Source organism: Taudactylus pleione, unplaced genomic scaffold, assembly GCF_031769625.1.
Source record: "Taudactylus pleione unplaced genomic scaffold, aTauple2 ptg000099l, whole genome shotgun sequence".
Taxonomy (NCBI): domain Eukaryota; kingdom Metazoa; phylum Chordata; class Amphibia; order Anura; family Myobatrachidae; genus Taudactylus; species Taudactylus pleione.
The window spans coordinates 2107565-2123406 of NW_028284501.1; the positions used below are offsets into that span (position 1 = coordinate 2107565).

Sequence of the window (15842 nt, forward strand, 5' to 3'; positions counted from 1 at the left end):
TCATGGATCCTATGTGTTTTCGCCCAAAGAATTCTATTTGTTCGGCCGAACAAATAAAATACCGGGATAACAAAAACGAACGGAAAACGGCAAAAACATCCCTTTTTTCTCTTTCGTCTGGGCTGGGGGACACTGGACCATGGTGGGAAGGTGTGGAGTTGGCACTAATGACTGAAATCTATAACTCTCCCCCCTCCCTCTGCAACCCCTGACTTCAGTGTAGTTTTAGTGACTGTGGAAGGAAGGCACGTTTTTTCTAAGACTGCGCTGCAGCCTTTCTTAGCATAGGATTTTTTTCTTTATTTGTAAATCTTTTTGTTTATTTTTACTATAGGTGCTTATAGCAGCGCACAGCGGGAGTGCAAAGCGGCGGTGAGAGCTGCAGTTAAAGGGGGGATAGCGCTGAACTCTCCCCCCGTTCTCAGCACTCCGGTCTCTGTGAGACCGTCTGGGCCCGGGGATAGCGCACTGCTGTACCTGGTAGAGGTGCAGGCAGTCAGCGTGGTCCTGGGTGGCGGGAGCCATCTAGCCGGGCTTCCTGTTGGCGGCTCCTGTGGGGAGAGTGCCGACTACAGAACACCCGCGGTGAGCGCGGGTTAGTCCAAGTGCTTTCCCCATAGAGGGGAGTAGCACTTGAGGGAAGAAGCCATGGGGCTTGCTTCGGTATAGCAGGGGGAGGAGCCAGGGCTGCTGGTTCCCCCCCGCTCTCCAGAGGCTGTATACAGACTTGCAGGACGCTGCGTGGGATGCTCACAGCCTTTATAGTGGGACAAGCCTGGCCAGCATGGAGGAAGGACAGAGAGATCTCAGACTCCTTTCCCTCTGCGGGGTGCAGCTAAGTAGTTTTTCAGTATTTTCTGAATCTTTTTTGTGCCTGTTGGGGGAGTGTTTGTATATTCATTGCCGCATGTTTTATATATATATATATATATATATATATATATATTGTTTTCCCTGAGCTGCCTGCGGCGGCAGGGTAATGCAGGAAGGGGGGGAGCTCAAATAACGGACAAAAAGTCTACAAAGGGCCATACCCCCACTATGGCTTTATATTTTACATGTGCCCAGTGTCAGGTTAAATTACCATGTGGATAGCTGGATACAGGGGCATTGTGTGTGGACTGTCAGGAGCCCACTTGTGCACAGCCAGGAGGGGGAGCAACTCCGGTTACGGAGGAACCCGCGTGTGCTCAGGTTATGAACCGTTCACTCTCTGACTTGGTAATGTTGCTTAGCCAGAAAGAGGAACTGGCTCAAGTAGCGCCAGCACCTACTTTGCCATCACCGCCCGCAGTAGCGGGGGTCGGTCACCAGGGTCCTGATCCTCCATGGGTCCGTACCATGGAGCACTCAGCGGCTGGGTACGAGAAGGTTTCCTCCTTTATGGAACGCTTCTTTGAGGATCCTAGATTGCGCACTGCGCATAAGCATCCTCTTCCATCCAGGGGCCTGTTAGAGGAAGAACCCGAGGAGGAGGAGGGGGAACTCCCGATAGAGGAGGTTCTGCTCAAAGAGGAAGGTTCAGAGTCCACGTCAAGTCAGGGCGTGGAGGACCTGATTATGGCAGTACAACAGTCTTTTGACTGCCTGGACCTTGACGCCTCAGCAGAGGCGGAGGGGCCGTTCAAGCGGAGGCGTAAGAGGGTCGTTTATATTCCGCTTCTCAGGATCTCTTGGATCTTGTTGAAGAAGGTTGGAAGACCACGAGCAAAAGGTACAAAAGGTATGCTACTCCTCGTAAGTTTGCAGCCCTTTATCCTTTTCCACAGGAGCAGGTCACTAAGTGGGAGCTGCCTCCGAGAGTGGAATGCGGCTGTGGCTCGTTTAGCCAAGCACACCGCGCTGCTGGTCCAAGGGGCAGGCTCCTTTAAGGATCCTCTGGATAAAAAATTAGAGGGATGCCTTAGGAGTATCATTATGGGCGCCGGATTGTTATTCGCCGATTGTTGGCATCTGCATGGGTCTCTAGAGCCATGGAGAAGTGGGCTGACAAATTAGTGGCAGGCCTTTCCGGTGACTCATCCAGAGAGGAGTTGCTGGAACTGGCGGAACAGATTTGTGCGGCAGCAGACTATGGGTCTGATTCAGACCCACTCGCGAGAGGATTTTTGGTACTTACCGTTGAATCCTTTTCTCTGAGTCAGGCTGGGGGACACTGCGTTCCCTCCCTCATGCTCAGTCGTTTTGAGTATGAGTTATGATTTCGGTCCTAATTGACAGTCAGTTTCATTATTTTTTGGGTATGACAGTGTCACTGAATATTGCTTCTACTTACCAGGCACTTTTGAAGTTGCACTGAAGTCAGGGGTTGCAAAGGGGGGGGGAGTTATAGATTTCAGCCTGACTCAGAAAAGGATTCAACGGTAAGTACCAAAAATCCTCTTTTTCGCCCCTGAAAATATATCGGGGCTAATTGGATATCCCCTAGAGCTAGGGCATGATGGGCTACCGGGGATGGGCAGTGGTAAGGGCCCATGCTTAAAGGATGTGGCCAGTCACCACTGAGGCCTGACCAACCATTATAGAGGACATAGCCTGCAGACAACCTGAATACTATTTTTAGATGTGTACGTCCATAGAGATCCAGCTGATTTCAGACTTTTGCGCCAGGGATGGTGTAAATGCATGCTGATAATGATGACGGCTACTTTCACAAGTAGAAATCACAGGGGCTCTGCACTCGCCATAATAACTAATAATAATAATAAAAAATATAATAAACAGTGGGGTTCTAGTTCATGAATTGATAAATGCATTTAAGCTTGCAGCCCATCGTCGCGAGACCCCACTTTACTGCAAGTAGATATATAGGAGTGGTGCGGCCACAACACTGAATACAGGCGTAGATGCACATTTATTCCCAAGCACAGATGCAACCACTTTGTCTGTGACTCTGATTCAGGCCTTGTGCTTCTTTATAAAGCTTATAATATGTGTGCAAGACGACATTATCAGACTGGTAGACAGCAGCCGGACTTTTCTTTGCTCAATACCCTGGGGATACTTTCCCGTGTGAGTACATGATCGGTTTCTTAAGCTGGGAACACACTCGAGCAATGTTGGGCCGCTTTGCCTTTTCGTAACGACAAATCGCCTACATCTCTCAGTGTATGCTCAATATGCGTACTCCCGCGGTCACATGCGATGTTATCAGGTTTGATGTGCTACACATCATACTTGACGACATCGCTAGCGACCTATGGTAAGTTAATGAAGGATGCAACAGTGGTAGTTCTGTCGTTCATTAACTTGTTCAAGTGTGTACGGGCAATCCCCATTCAAGGGCATCCGTTCTGATGTCGGAAAGAGTGCCCTTGTCTCAGTGTGTACCCAGCTTTAGGCTATTATCAGTTAAACCTTTAATCTGTTGAAAGCCTTTTTTCGTTATTCATATTATTTTCCTTGTAAATTTAGCCAGATTGCACATTAAAACAGAAAAGATGTTAAATAACTTAGTGTTTGCATACATTTTCTTTTCTTTTGACTATTTTCGGCAGCCCCCTTACTCTGAAAATGGGTTGGGTATGAAATCCCGGCTGTCGGGATGACGCCGATCAGAATACCGACACCCATAGGAACACACGTTAGTACTTACCTAATCTCTACCCTAACCCCTAACCCTCCCTCCCCTAGTGTCTAAGCCTAACCTCCCCCGCCCCGTACCCTAAACCTACGACTCCGTCCCGGGTACCTAAACCTAACCTCCCCCCCCAGTGCCTAGCCCTAACCTCCCCCTCCCCGCAACCTAATCCTAACACACCCTCCCAAGTGCCTTACCATAACCCTCCCCTAATGCCTAACCCTAACCCCGCTACCTAACCCTAACAACCCGATACTTAACCTTTGAGATGCCGACGGTTGGGATGCTGGTGCCGGGATCCCGACCTATCGGGATTTCGGCGCCGCTATTCAGACCGTAGACATCCCCTGAAAAAGTTCTGAGGAAGCCTGTTCTTCTTAGGTGGCACAATTCGGCAAACTATTTCACACTGAAAGAATTACCCTACCACATTCCAGTCTTAAAACAAACAAATTAATTCTACATTGCAGGAAAACAGGAATAGAGTACCTTTAGACCTAAAATTCTGATTACTTTATACAAAAGAACAAATGATGACTTTGAGAATATATATATATATATATATATATATATATATATGTAACTATTTCAGGAGCTTATAGCTAAAGTTATTTGAAATTAGATGTTGACAGTGGAGGAAACGGCAGTATTCGGTGGATAACTACAAAACACTTAGAGCCGTATTCAATATCAGCCGAGCCACATTAAGTTAACGCGGTACGGACTTAACACCGACTTCGCCTGTTTGACCTGTGGAAAAGTATCGCGCGCGTGCCCGGTACTTTCTGTATTCAATATGGAAATAGGCGAAAACGGGACCCGGCGATACTTGGATCGGCGAAAACAAACGGGAATTTTTGGGAAATAATTGTAGGATCCCCATAAAGATATCTAGACCTCGGGGATCACTATGGGTACCCCCGTTTTTGCCTGCAGAAGAAAGTCAGGGTTTTTAAATAGCCGCGGCTGGTGTTTTTTTTCCCGACATTGAAGAAGTGATGCAGAAGAGCATTTAGCTTTTTTTTTTTCGTTTTTAAAAGTGGTCCCATCAAATTTGGGGTACATGAAAATGGGTACTTGCATATTTTTAAGTCCCTAAAGGTAATTTTATAAATTCTGCAAAAATACACCTGTCACTACTCTGCGCAATAAAAAAAAACACCTGCCACATACTTTGGGACCCCACCAGTATTAATTTCGTCAGTTTGGCTTTTTGTTTGACGATTTTTTTTTGTCACCCCAAAAATTTATTTTTTATTTTTTGTGGTGTCCCGATTTTTTTTTTTACATTTTTTTTTTTACATTTTGTTGTAAGGGGGCATTCAAAAAAGTACAGGCTATTTTTTATAAGCCTGCACCCCTAACCCCAAATCTAAACTTTATTTCACTTGCTATAGTTAATTAAAAAATGATCCCTGTTTTTTAAAAATGACCCTTGAACCCATTTACGAAAAAAACGGGAATTTTCGGGAAATATGCCTGGGACCCCCCTAAAGATGTCCAGACATGGGGGATCACTATGGGTACCCCTGTTTTTGCCTGTAAAAGAAAGTCGGGTTTTTAAATAGCTTTGCCAGGTCTTTTTCCCTGCCGCGGCTATTCGAAACCCAGAGTTCCTTCAGGAGATAAAAATGGGGGTACCCATAGTGATCCCCCATGTCTACACATCTTTAGGGGGATCCCTGGGATATTTTCTGAAAATTCCCCTTCTGTTTGTACCTGTAAAAAAACGGAATAAAAGTACAAAAAAAAATTGACATAGGGTCCCCCCCCAAAAGCCAAACCAGCCCCAGGCCTAGCAGCCAGTACAGGTTTCTGAAAATACGGGGAACAAAATGTGTAGGGTTCCACCGTATTTTAGAAACCAACACCAGGCTGCAGGGACTAGTGCTGGTTTTAAATATACGGGGCAAAAAATACGTGGGGTACCCCCTATATTTTAAAACCAACACCAGACCCAACCGACCGGGGTGTAGTGCCACAGCCCGGAGACCCAATCACCAGGGCTCCAGGTCCAAAGCATTACACCCCAAGTTGGTCAGCGCAAGCCGGTGATCTCGGGGAAGTTGGGGACCCCCCTAAGAAGGGTCCCCCCTCTCCCGAGCACCACAGGCTTACACTGAAGCCTGGGGCTCATCCCCATACCCCTGGAGCGGTGGGTATGGGGGTAATAGGGGGGCCAAATAATGTAAAACTATCATACTTTACAGTAGAACTACAAGTGCCATCAGACATGTGGCACCTGTAACTTCACTGTAAAATAAATAGTTAAAAAAAAGACAACACACACACACCGTGTCCAGTATAACTTTATTAAACACACCTACTCATTCACACATGCCTATATCAGATGCTCGGTCCCCTTGTCAAGTAGAAATCTGTGATGAGTGGCCCTGCAAGAAAGATTTCATACTCCCCTACATCTAGCGTTGGTCTCCGCAGTAATCCATGGCATTGTGAAAATAAAAAAACGACTTTACCCGATCCACACTTTAACTATCAGTATGTGTGTTGCCAGTGTAAGTGGCCTATCTAAATTTCAGTAACTGTTGTTTTCTAAAGCTGTTTCACATTTTTAATGACGGCAGTATTACACCACAGACAGGGGCGCATTTATAATGGATGCAGGGTGTGTGGTGCACATGGGCCCTCGGGTCCAGGGGGGGCCAGCACACCCTGCACCCATATTATCTAAAACGTACCTATCCGAGGTCCCGAGTTGGGTGTCTCGCAAAACGCCAGAACACGGCGATCTGCGCATGGCTGGCCAGACGTGTCAGTTGGCTGCCGCCCGCCGGGTACAGTGGAGGGGGCCCCGGTTTGTGGAATGCACACGGGCCCGTTCCTCTCTTAAGACGCCCCTGACCACAGAACTATGTTCTATAAATTTATTTCACACCTCAGGAACTGTGGATAGAGAAATGCAGAACTCTCCATAGCCACGATGCAGGAGAACCAACATAGTAACAGCGCAATTTAGAACTGAATTTACAGCATATACGCAAGATATTCGGTGGTTTTCAAAGCTGCTGTGATTCAGCAGCTTAACTTTAAGGGCAATAATATTAAATGCAAGAGACGCGTTATTCCCCCTTTAATTCCAGCTTTTAAAAGTGCCGCTTAGTCAATTTAGTCCACGGAGAGTAATAGACAAAGAATCAGTGTAACCAAGCTACTGGGAACACTATACCCTTCTTTTCAAAAACTGAAGCATTAATCCAGACTCCATATGGAAAATAAAATTTGCTATATTACAATGATCAATAGACTTTAGGCTAAATGTAATAGCGTGCGATCTTCAGCCACTGCAGGGATTTATGCGAGTCTCCCCGCATTTTTAAAGTGGCAATCATATTAAAGGCTAAACAAAGCTGGTTTAGCCTTTAAAATGATTGTTACTTTAAAAATACGGAGAGATTCGCATAAATCCCTGCAGTGGCTGAAGATCGCACGCTATTACATTTAGCCCCATAAGTGCAGCTCTATTAGTGTGGAAGATTTAGACGTTTGCTTTTATTTTCTTTACCACAGAGCACATATGGGCAGTCTGAGCTGCGTTAGGTCATTTTCAAATAAGTAGTGAAACACATTACAAGACTCTCCTAACCTCTCAGGTGCCCCATCATGTTACCAGACCATCAAAGTGTCCAGCTTTCAGGATGAAAACAGAGGCACATTGATCAATATACTTTTCAACCATGACTCAGATATACTGCATCCATCTGTGCAAACCCATTTGTGTCACAGCTGTTGTATGATGAATACAGAAGTGCAATATACTGTACATATTACATGACTTCTTATCTGTAGTTAGAGCAATAGAGTTAGCAACTTTGATATATTTCCAGTGAAATCACCAGCATACTCTGTTCTGTTCCAGGTCAGATGACGGACCTAATATATAAGGAGAGAGATCTTGTGCAGTCTTTGAAAGAGTACATTAGAGAAGAAGAAGAACGTCTTTCTAAAATCCGAAGGTATGGAAAAACGTATATTCTGATGCCTATACTATGTGACACATTGTGTTATTAAAGCAAAAAAATTAGCATGAAGCTAAAATGCCAGCCGTTGGTTCTGTATAAGGGCCCTGCACACCTACAATGAATGTGAGTCTGTCTGTCCTGATCAGTGCATTGTCTAGATCAGTGTTGGCTAACCTTGACACTCCAGCTGTTGTGGAACTATATATGCCAGCATGCCCTGCCACAGTTTTAGCATGCCCTAATAGCAAAACTGTAGCAGTGCATGCTGGGTTATGTAGTTCCATAACAGCGGGAGTGTCAAGGTTAGCCAACACTGGTCTAGATGATTTATCTATCAATTGATTAATCGACACAGAATCAGTAGTATCTCTTGCTGCAGCCTGTTGACTACTAAACAAAAAAAATGCTTTAACACCATATATACCAGTGATGGGCAACACCATATATGCCAGTGATGGGCAACACCATATATGCCAGTGATGGGCAACATCATATATACCAGTGATGGGCAACACCATATATACCAGTGATGGGCAACACCATATGTGCCAGTGATGGGCAACACCATATATGCCAGTGAGGGGCAACACCATATATACCAGCCAGTGATGGGCAACACCATATATACCAGTGATGGGCAACACTATATATACCAGTGAAAGACAACACCATATATACCAGTGAAGGGTAACAGCATATATATAAGTGATGGGCAAGTTGATATATAATGGGGGCTGCAATTGGAATGCCTCTAAGCTTTAAGAGGGCTGCACGTCACTTTTCTACTGCAGGGTCCATAGCATAGAGTATCCACAGGATACCTTGGGGTATAGGCGGAGTTAAGTTTTCAGCCTCCCAGGATGCACTGGGGTCCCTCTCCTATACCCCGCCCCCGAGCCTCAGGCACTCAGTTTTCATCGGTGCCCGGCTCGGAGTCAGATGCACCTGTACAGAGGGGGGTCTGTCAAGGCCCCTGAAGTTTCTTCTAGCAGCTGTGGCTGCACACAAATGAGTGCACAGCATTGACAGTCAGTACTGACGTCCATGCCATCACTCCTACACCCCGCTGGTACCAGAACACCGGTACTGATCCGGGGATCCTGGTGGGTAACTGGGGTCACAGTTAGCGGTGATCCCGGTTATCCGGACTGTGGGCGGATTTACGGGGGTCAAGGTAAGCGGTGGGGTCCCACGGCGGGTTCCCGCTGAACAACACAGTCCTAAGTCCTCAAGCAGGGGGCTTCCTGGGGACTGGCTGCAATGTGGAGCCAGGCCCCATAAACCTGTACCACTACCCCTTGGGACAGCGGGCCGCGACGATATCGGATCACGTCCGGTGTCCTGGGCGTTAAATGCATGCCAGGGGAGCGCGCCTTCCCTGCTCAGCAGCCGGCGCCTCCCCCGCTGCACACAGCCTTTCCACGGCGGTCTGGCATCTGCAAGCTCTCATCCCCCGGGCCAGCCTCCTTTCTGCTCCTCGGCGGCCATCCTCAAAGGACTTGGCAAGCGCTGCTGGACGCTGATAACGGTGCATACCTCTCCTCTGGTGCAAGGTTAGAGTATGCAGCGCTGTTTCCTACCAGGCTGATGTCTGTGTAGTTGATCACAGCGCTGATAGTGCAGGGTTTATTCTTCATTGTATGTGACTTAATGCTAGTGCTGCTATCTGTACTTTCACTTCTCTGTCAGCCATTTTACCTATCCCTATCTTCTCTGCTAAAGCCCTTGTGGTGCGGTGTTGCAGGGTGTTATTGCCTCACTATACAAGTTTTGTCAGTGTGGTGTGTTACATACAGCTCTGTTCACTCATCATGTCTGACAGTGAACGCGATTTTCCTCTTCAGCCAAAGTGTACTATATGTCTTGTACCACTGGTGGAGGGTGATGGCAACTCTGAGGGGTTATGTAAGGCGTGTTTTCCACAAGCACGCCCGATTTCTGTCACTGCACCTGTGCAGGAGCCGCCCTGGGCTTGTTTTGCTAAGGCACTTACAACCCTAGTGGGCCAGCTATCGACGCCCCCTGCGTTTCCCCAAATGGGGTTCTCACAACAGTCTATGGTGTCGTCTCCCATACAGGGGTTCCCCAGACAGTTAGTGGTACCCCAGAGTCTCCCGCTCTTGTCCCTCAGGTCACACAAGAGCCTACGTGGGTTTGTTCATTGTCCACTTCGGTGCAACTCCTGTCGGATGTTTTACAGGGAGAGCCATCATTGCGGCCGCATAAGCGACAGCTGCAATCTCAGACTGATCACTGTGATCAGGATGATGAAGTCCTTTTTGGCCCTGATCTGGACAAAATTGTGGCTACGCTGGCGGCAGCTAAGTCTGCGTGCCTGCCATCGGCTACTGTCCCATCAGGGTCGGGTTCTTCTTCCTTTCGGCCCTATAGAACCCAGAGTAAGCCCAGCGTGCAGTCCTTTTCGAGGCGGCTTGACGCCAAGAAACCTACAAAGCCAAAGAAGCAGGCTTGGAGTACCAGACGTCCTGCTCCCAAGTCCGACTACAAGCCTTCGGCCTGATGGGACGGGCTTCTCTTTGGGGGACCCCAAAGTGGGAGGCCGACTTCTGCAATGCGCCCAGAGCTGGTGTCTGACCACCTCAGACACGTGGGTAAGAGAAGTGGTTTCTCAGGGGTACGCCCTCTCCTTCCGCAGGATGCCTCCCAGCAGGTTTTTCACTGCGGGTCTTCAGTCCAATCAGGACAAGGCCCTGGAATTCAAGAGGGTATTGCGCTCTATGCTCCAGGATGGGGTCATAGTGACGTTTCCTTTGTCCCAGAGGAGATAGGGGTATTACTCCAATCTTTTTCTGGTAGAGAAACCCAATGGGTCCTACCGGCCAATACTCAACCTCAAACCCCTCAACAAATTTTTGAGGTTTCCTCCGTTCAGGATGGAGACCCTGCATACCATCATTTTAGCGATGGAGCCTGGAGATTTCATGGTGTCGCTGGATATTCAGGATGCTTACCTGCATATCCTATTGTCTCGGCAGTTTCCTCTGGTTTGCAGTGGTCCAAGACCACTTCCAATTTCAGACATTGCCCTTTGGTCTGGCCACAGCGCCTTGAGTGTTTACCAAAGTTATGGCAGCTCACCTGCGGGATGCAGGGAGTTCGCTTGTTACCCTATCTGGACGACCTCCTGTTGTTGGAGGAGTCTCCGGAGACACTTCAGCGCCATCTGCAACTGACAGTCTCTGTATTACAGACTCACGGCTGGCTGATAAATTGGAAGAAGTCTTCCCTGGTACCATAACAGAGGATGCTCCATCTAGCACCTCTGTTGGACTCCCAACATCAGAGGATCTTTGTGACGGAGGAAAAGATCTCTGCGTTACAGGTGAAAGTTCGCCTTTGCCTGCGGAGTCGCCGGGTGTCCATTCACTGGGTGATGAGGTTACTGGTTTCCATGGTGTCGATGTTCGACATGGTGGAGTTTGCCCAGTTCCACTCCACACCTCTGCAGAAGTTGATCCTCTCCAGATGGAATGGATTGCCCCAGCGGATAAAGACACAGACGTACCCGGAGGTACGTCTGTCTTTGGCCTGGTGGCTGCAGACTACTCACCTGAACAGGGGGCGCCTCTTTTGGATTGGGGACTGGGTCCTTCTGACGATGGATGCCAGTCTACGAGGTCAGCATCTGGTGGACGCTCTGTCGGTCAGTTGGTCCTTCCAGTATGCGTACCTCTCCCCTCCGTTCTCCCTTCTTCCTCGAGTGATACGCAAATTCAAGCAAGAAGGCGGCACGCTTCTACTGATAGCTCCAGCGTGGCCCAGACGGCACTGGTACTCAGATCTTCGGAATCTCTCACTAGACACTCCGATGCTGTTGCCTCAACGTCTGGACCTGTTATGTCAGGGTCCTTGTCATCATCCGGACCTGGGTCGGCTGTCTTTGACGGCGTGGCTATTGAGACTGCCCTCTTGAGGTCCAGGGGTTTTTCCAGCTCGGTGGTCAACACCATGCTACGAGCTAGGAAACCTTCATCTGCCAGCATCTACCATCGAGTATGGCATGCTTTCTTTCAGTGCTGTCGCCCTAGAGGTTATGCTCCTCTTGTTTTTCGGTTATCCAGGGTGCTGGCTTTCCTACAAGCAGGTTTAGATCAAGGTCTTCACCTTGCCTATCTGAAGGTGCAGGTGTCAGCACTGTCTGTATGGTATGTGATTCCTGATGTCCGCACCTTTATTCAAGGTGTAATGCGTAATCAGCTTCCCTTTGTTCCACCTGTGGCGCCTTAGGATCTGGCTGTGGTCCTATGAGCTCTTCAAGGACCGCCATTTGAACCACTGGGCTCAGTGGACTTGAAATGGCTTACGCTTAAGACAGTTTTCCTTCTGGCCATTGCATCGGCCAGGAGGGTTTTGGAATTGGGGGCCCTGTCATGTCGCCCTCCATTTCTCATTTTTCATAGAAACAGGGTGGTTCTTTGCACTAGTCCTGATTTTCTTCCGAAAGTGGTGTCTAGATTCCATATCAACGAGGAAATTATTGTGCCGAACTTTAATTCTTCGGACCTTTCGGTTGGTGAGGCCACCTTGGATGTGGTGCGGGCCTTAAAAAATTTATGTTGACCGCACTGCTTCTTTTAGAAAGTCCGACTCTTTGTTTGTCATTTATGGCTTCCGAAAGAAGGGTTGGCCTGCCACTAAGCAAACGTTGGCAGGATGGATTCGCATGGCTATTTCTGAAGCTTATGTTCATGAAGGCCTTCCTGTTCCATCTTCTGTTAGTGCTCATTCCACTAGGTCTGTGGGTCCTTCGTGGGCAGCTCGACGTGGCGGTTCAGCTTTGCAAGGCAGCCACGTGGTCATCTGTTCATACTTTCATCCGGTATTATGCTTTTGATACCTACGCCTCTCAGGATGCTTCCTTCGGGCGGCGGATTCTCCTTTCAGCACAGGAGCGTCCCCACCCTTAAAGGATACTGCTTTGGGACATCCCCAAGGTATCCTGTGGATACCATATGGACTCTGCAGTAGAAAATAAGAGAGATGGTAAGAACTTACCCTTGTTATCTTTATTTCTACGAAGTCCATAGGGTTCCACAGGACTCCCGCCCTGTCGCACCTGTACTGCAGATGGGCTTTGCTCTGGTCACCGGTTTTTCTGTCTCCTCCTGGTGAGAATGTGATTTCTTGTGTGTTCCAGACATTCTTCTGTCTCTTTCTTCTCCTCCTCCGGCCTATGGCTTGTGACGTAACTGAGTGCCTGAGGCTCGGGGGCGGGGTATGGGAGAAGGACCCCAGTGCATCCTGGGAGGCTGAAAACTTAACTCTGTGGTGCCTGGATGTCTGCCGCCATCGCCTGTACCCCAAGGTATCCTGTGGAACCCTATGGACTTCGTAGAAATAGAGATAACAAGGGTAAGTTCTTACCATATCTCTTATTTTTCTCAGTAAAAAAATTAAAACGACACATTTGATCAAAGAAAGTGGCACCTATCTGTAATAACATGTCAGCAGACAAACACAGAAGTGTTACAAATGCTTCACTATAGACAGCAATAACAACTATAATACTGTATATGTAGTGTATAAAATAAACATCATGTGTTATCAGTACATTTGTACATTAAGTAACAGATAATTTAGTTTCTCATAGAACATTGTGACAGTCTATGTTGTGAGACAGGCAAAACTTTATAGCAGTGGTTCTCAACTCCAGTCCCCAAGTACCACCAACAGGTCATGTTTTGTGGATTTCTTTAGTCATGCACAGGTGAGTTATTATACAGTATTTTGCTGGATCAGTAATTATCCCACCTGCTTCCACAGAAAGAAATCCTCAAAACATGGCCTGTTGGAAAAACTTGAGGGTTGAGGTTGAGAACCACTGCCTTATAGCATGTTGTAATTACAAAGTCTTAATTGCACCATGGGTGTCTCCTGAAGAGGGGGGGGTGATCAGGGAAACCCCTCCCTCCCATAACACTGCTCCCCTGCCCTCTACCGATAGCTGATATGTAGCTGCACAGCGTCACATCGGGCAGGGAGAGAGCAGAGACTGCTGCTGCTTAGTGCCAACAGCAGCCTCCCTCCAACATTTCATCTGAATAAAAATAAATCCCGTTCTGTTTTCAGTTGGGCCCTGCAAGTTGAAGAACTTACCAGTAAGTCTACTCTTGATCCGGAGGGATACCTTGCTCATCCTGTGAATGCTTACAAGCTGGTGAAGAGACTTAATACAGATTGGCTCTCACTGGAGAACTTAGTACTTCAGGATTCAACCAAAGGTAAGCAGACGCTTAGTAAATAAACCCATGACTGAACACAAACCCCCAGGCTATGTCAGAAAAAGAACAAGACAGTAGGTTTCAAATCATGGAATGGCCAGCACAGTCTCCGGACTTAAGCCCAACTTGGTTGGGATGCACTGGACAGAAGGGTGAAGGGAAAGCAACCTATGGTATAAATGCAGCACATTTGTGGGAACTGCGGGTGTTGGGAAAAACTATCCAAACATTATTTGATTTCCAGTTTACAAAGAATGGCAGGATTGTGCTCAGTGGTTATAACTGCACGCGGTGGCTACATTGATGAGTCAAAATTTAGATGAAATTTTGCTAAACATAATGATTCTGTGATTTATTTTTTTTTGGATCACCATCGCGACCATCGGCTGAAGCCTACCGGAGCCTGCCCGGGTCCTGGCAGCCTGCGAGGCCAGGAAGTCTGTGTTAGGGAGCACAGGCCATCCCTGCCCCCCCGCACCACCCAGCAAACGCCTCTGCCTGTCAGTCAGGACATGCACAGAACGGGTCCTGTACATGCGCAGATTCCCGATAATCAGAAATCTGGTTTACTTTGTGAGACTGCGTCCTCTGCTGAATCGGCACCCCTGTCCATGAATCATTTTAATCCTGGACCTATTGAGAACCTTATGAAGTCTGTGTGCTGACTTTTGTTCATCTCCTCTTTCCCTTTGGACATGACTTCTCACACTGCTGCCTCTTGAATAGCCTCAGAGATTGAGAGAAGGTTAAGAAACGTTCAACAGCTGCTGCAGCTCAAAATAATGAAAGTGATCTATTGCAGCTTTTTGGATGGAAAAGCGTCCAGCGATCATATATAATCTAAACCAAATCTGCATATTTAGAATTCCTGTTGTAGATCGACCTAGAAATATAAATTCCTGAAAAATGCTGTCTTTCATCATATTGTAACTTAATGCACGAATAGTGTTACCGATTAATGTACAGTAGGTGGCTGTGTTTTGTCAGTAGCCTTTTGCCCATTAAATTTTATTTCTTCATAATTCTCATGATTTGGGAGGATAAAATGATTTTGTTTATATGTGAGAAAGTTTCAGCTGTTCCTAAGGCAGCATGGCGGCTTGCATTCCATATGTTTGAGAACATACATTGGGCACACACAGCCACATTTGGAACCATATGCCAATTCTAGTCTGGCCGCAACCATCAGCAATAATATCAGCGCTAACACCTGCCCAATGTTGGATGCAAGGGATCCGTCTCAAACAGGCGTCCTTTTGTCATGCACACGTCTCAAAATTAGGGATGTGTGCCGGACCATTTTTGCCGGATTTGGATTTGGTTCTAATTCATCGTCCGGCTTTGGATTTGGATTTGCCAAACTGCAGTGACTGGCTTTGGATTTGGATTTTTTTACAAAAATTTACAAAAAAAGCTAAAATCACATAAATTGGTCTTTTTTTTTTTTTCCTAGAGTATTATTAACCTCAATAACATTAATTTCCAGTCAATTTAGAACACCTCACAGCTTATAATAAGCACATCTATGACACATTGCCACACAGCAGTGGCAGAAATGAAAAGTAGTGCACCCACCCAGTGGGGTACGGCCAGCAGAATCACAGTACTTGTTTACAAAGTGGACGGCTCAAGGAGTCACAGTGCACAATCTTATTCACATTACACCGCACATAGTGCCCCTGATTCACATTACACCATAAAGTAGTGTCTCTTATTTATGTTACGACACACAGTAGTGCCCCTTTTAGACAATGCCCACAGTAGTGACCCTTTTACACAATGCCCACAGTAGTGACCCTTTTACACAATGCCCACAGTAGTGACCCTTTTACACAATGCCCACAGTAGTAATGCCCCTTATACAATGCCCACAGTAGTAGTGCCACTTATACAATGCCCACAGCAATAGTGTCCCTTACACAATTCCCCAGTAGTGATGTCCCTTACACAATGCCCCCAGCAGTGGTGTCCCTTACACAATTCCCCCAGTAGTGGTGCCCCCTATGCAGTCCCCTTAGTAGTAGGGCCCCCTATGCA

General features: G+C 47.2%; 1 protein-coding gene across 4 annotated transcripts in view; it reads left to right on the forward strand.

Moving 5' to 3' along the window:
• P4HA2 (prolyl 4-hydroxylase subunit alpha 2) overlaps positions 1-15842 on the forward strand; it is a 102495-nt gene that overhangs the window by 23929 nt on the left and 62724 nt on the right. For all 4 annotated transcript variants that reach the window (XM_088470385.1, XM_088470384.1, XM_088470382.1 and 1 more), the window contains exons 3-4: positions 7461-7557; positions 13654-13805. In XM_088470385.1, coding sequence (XP_088326511.1) covers positions 7461-7557; positions 13654-13805 — 249 coding nt within the window. The remainder of the gene's footprint in view (positions 1-7460; positions 7558-13653; positions 13806-15842) is intronic.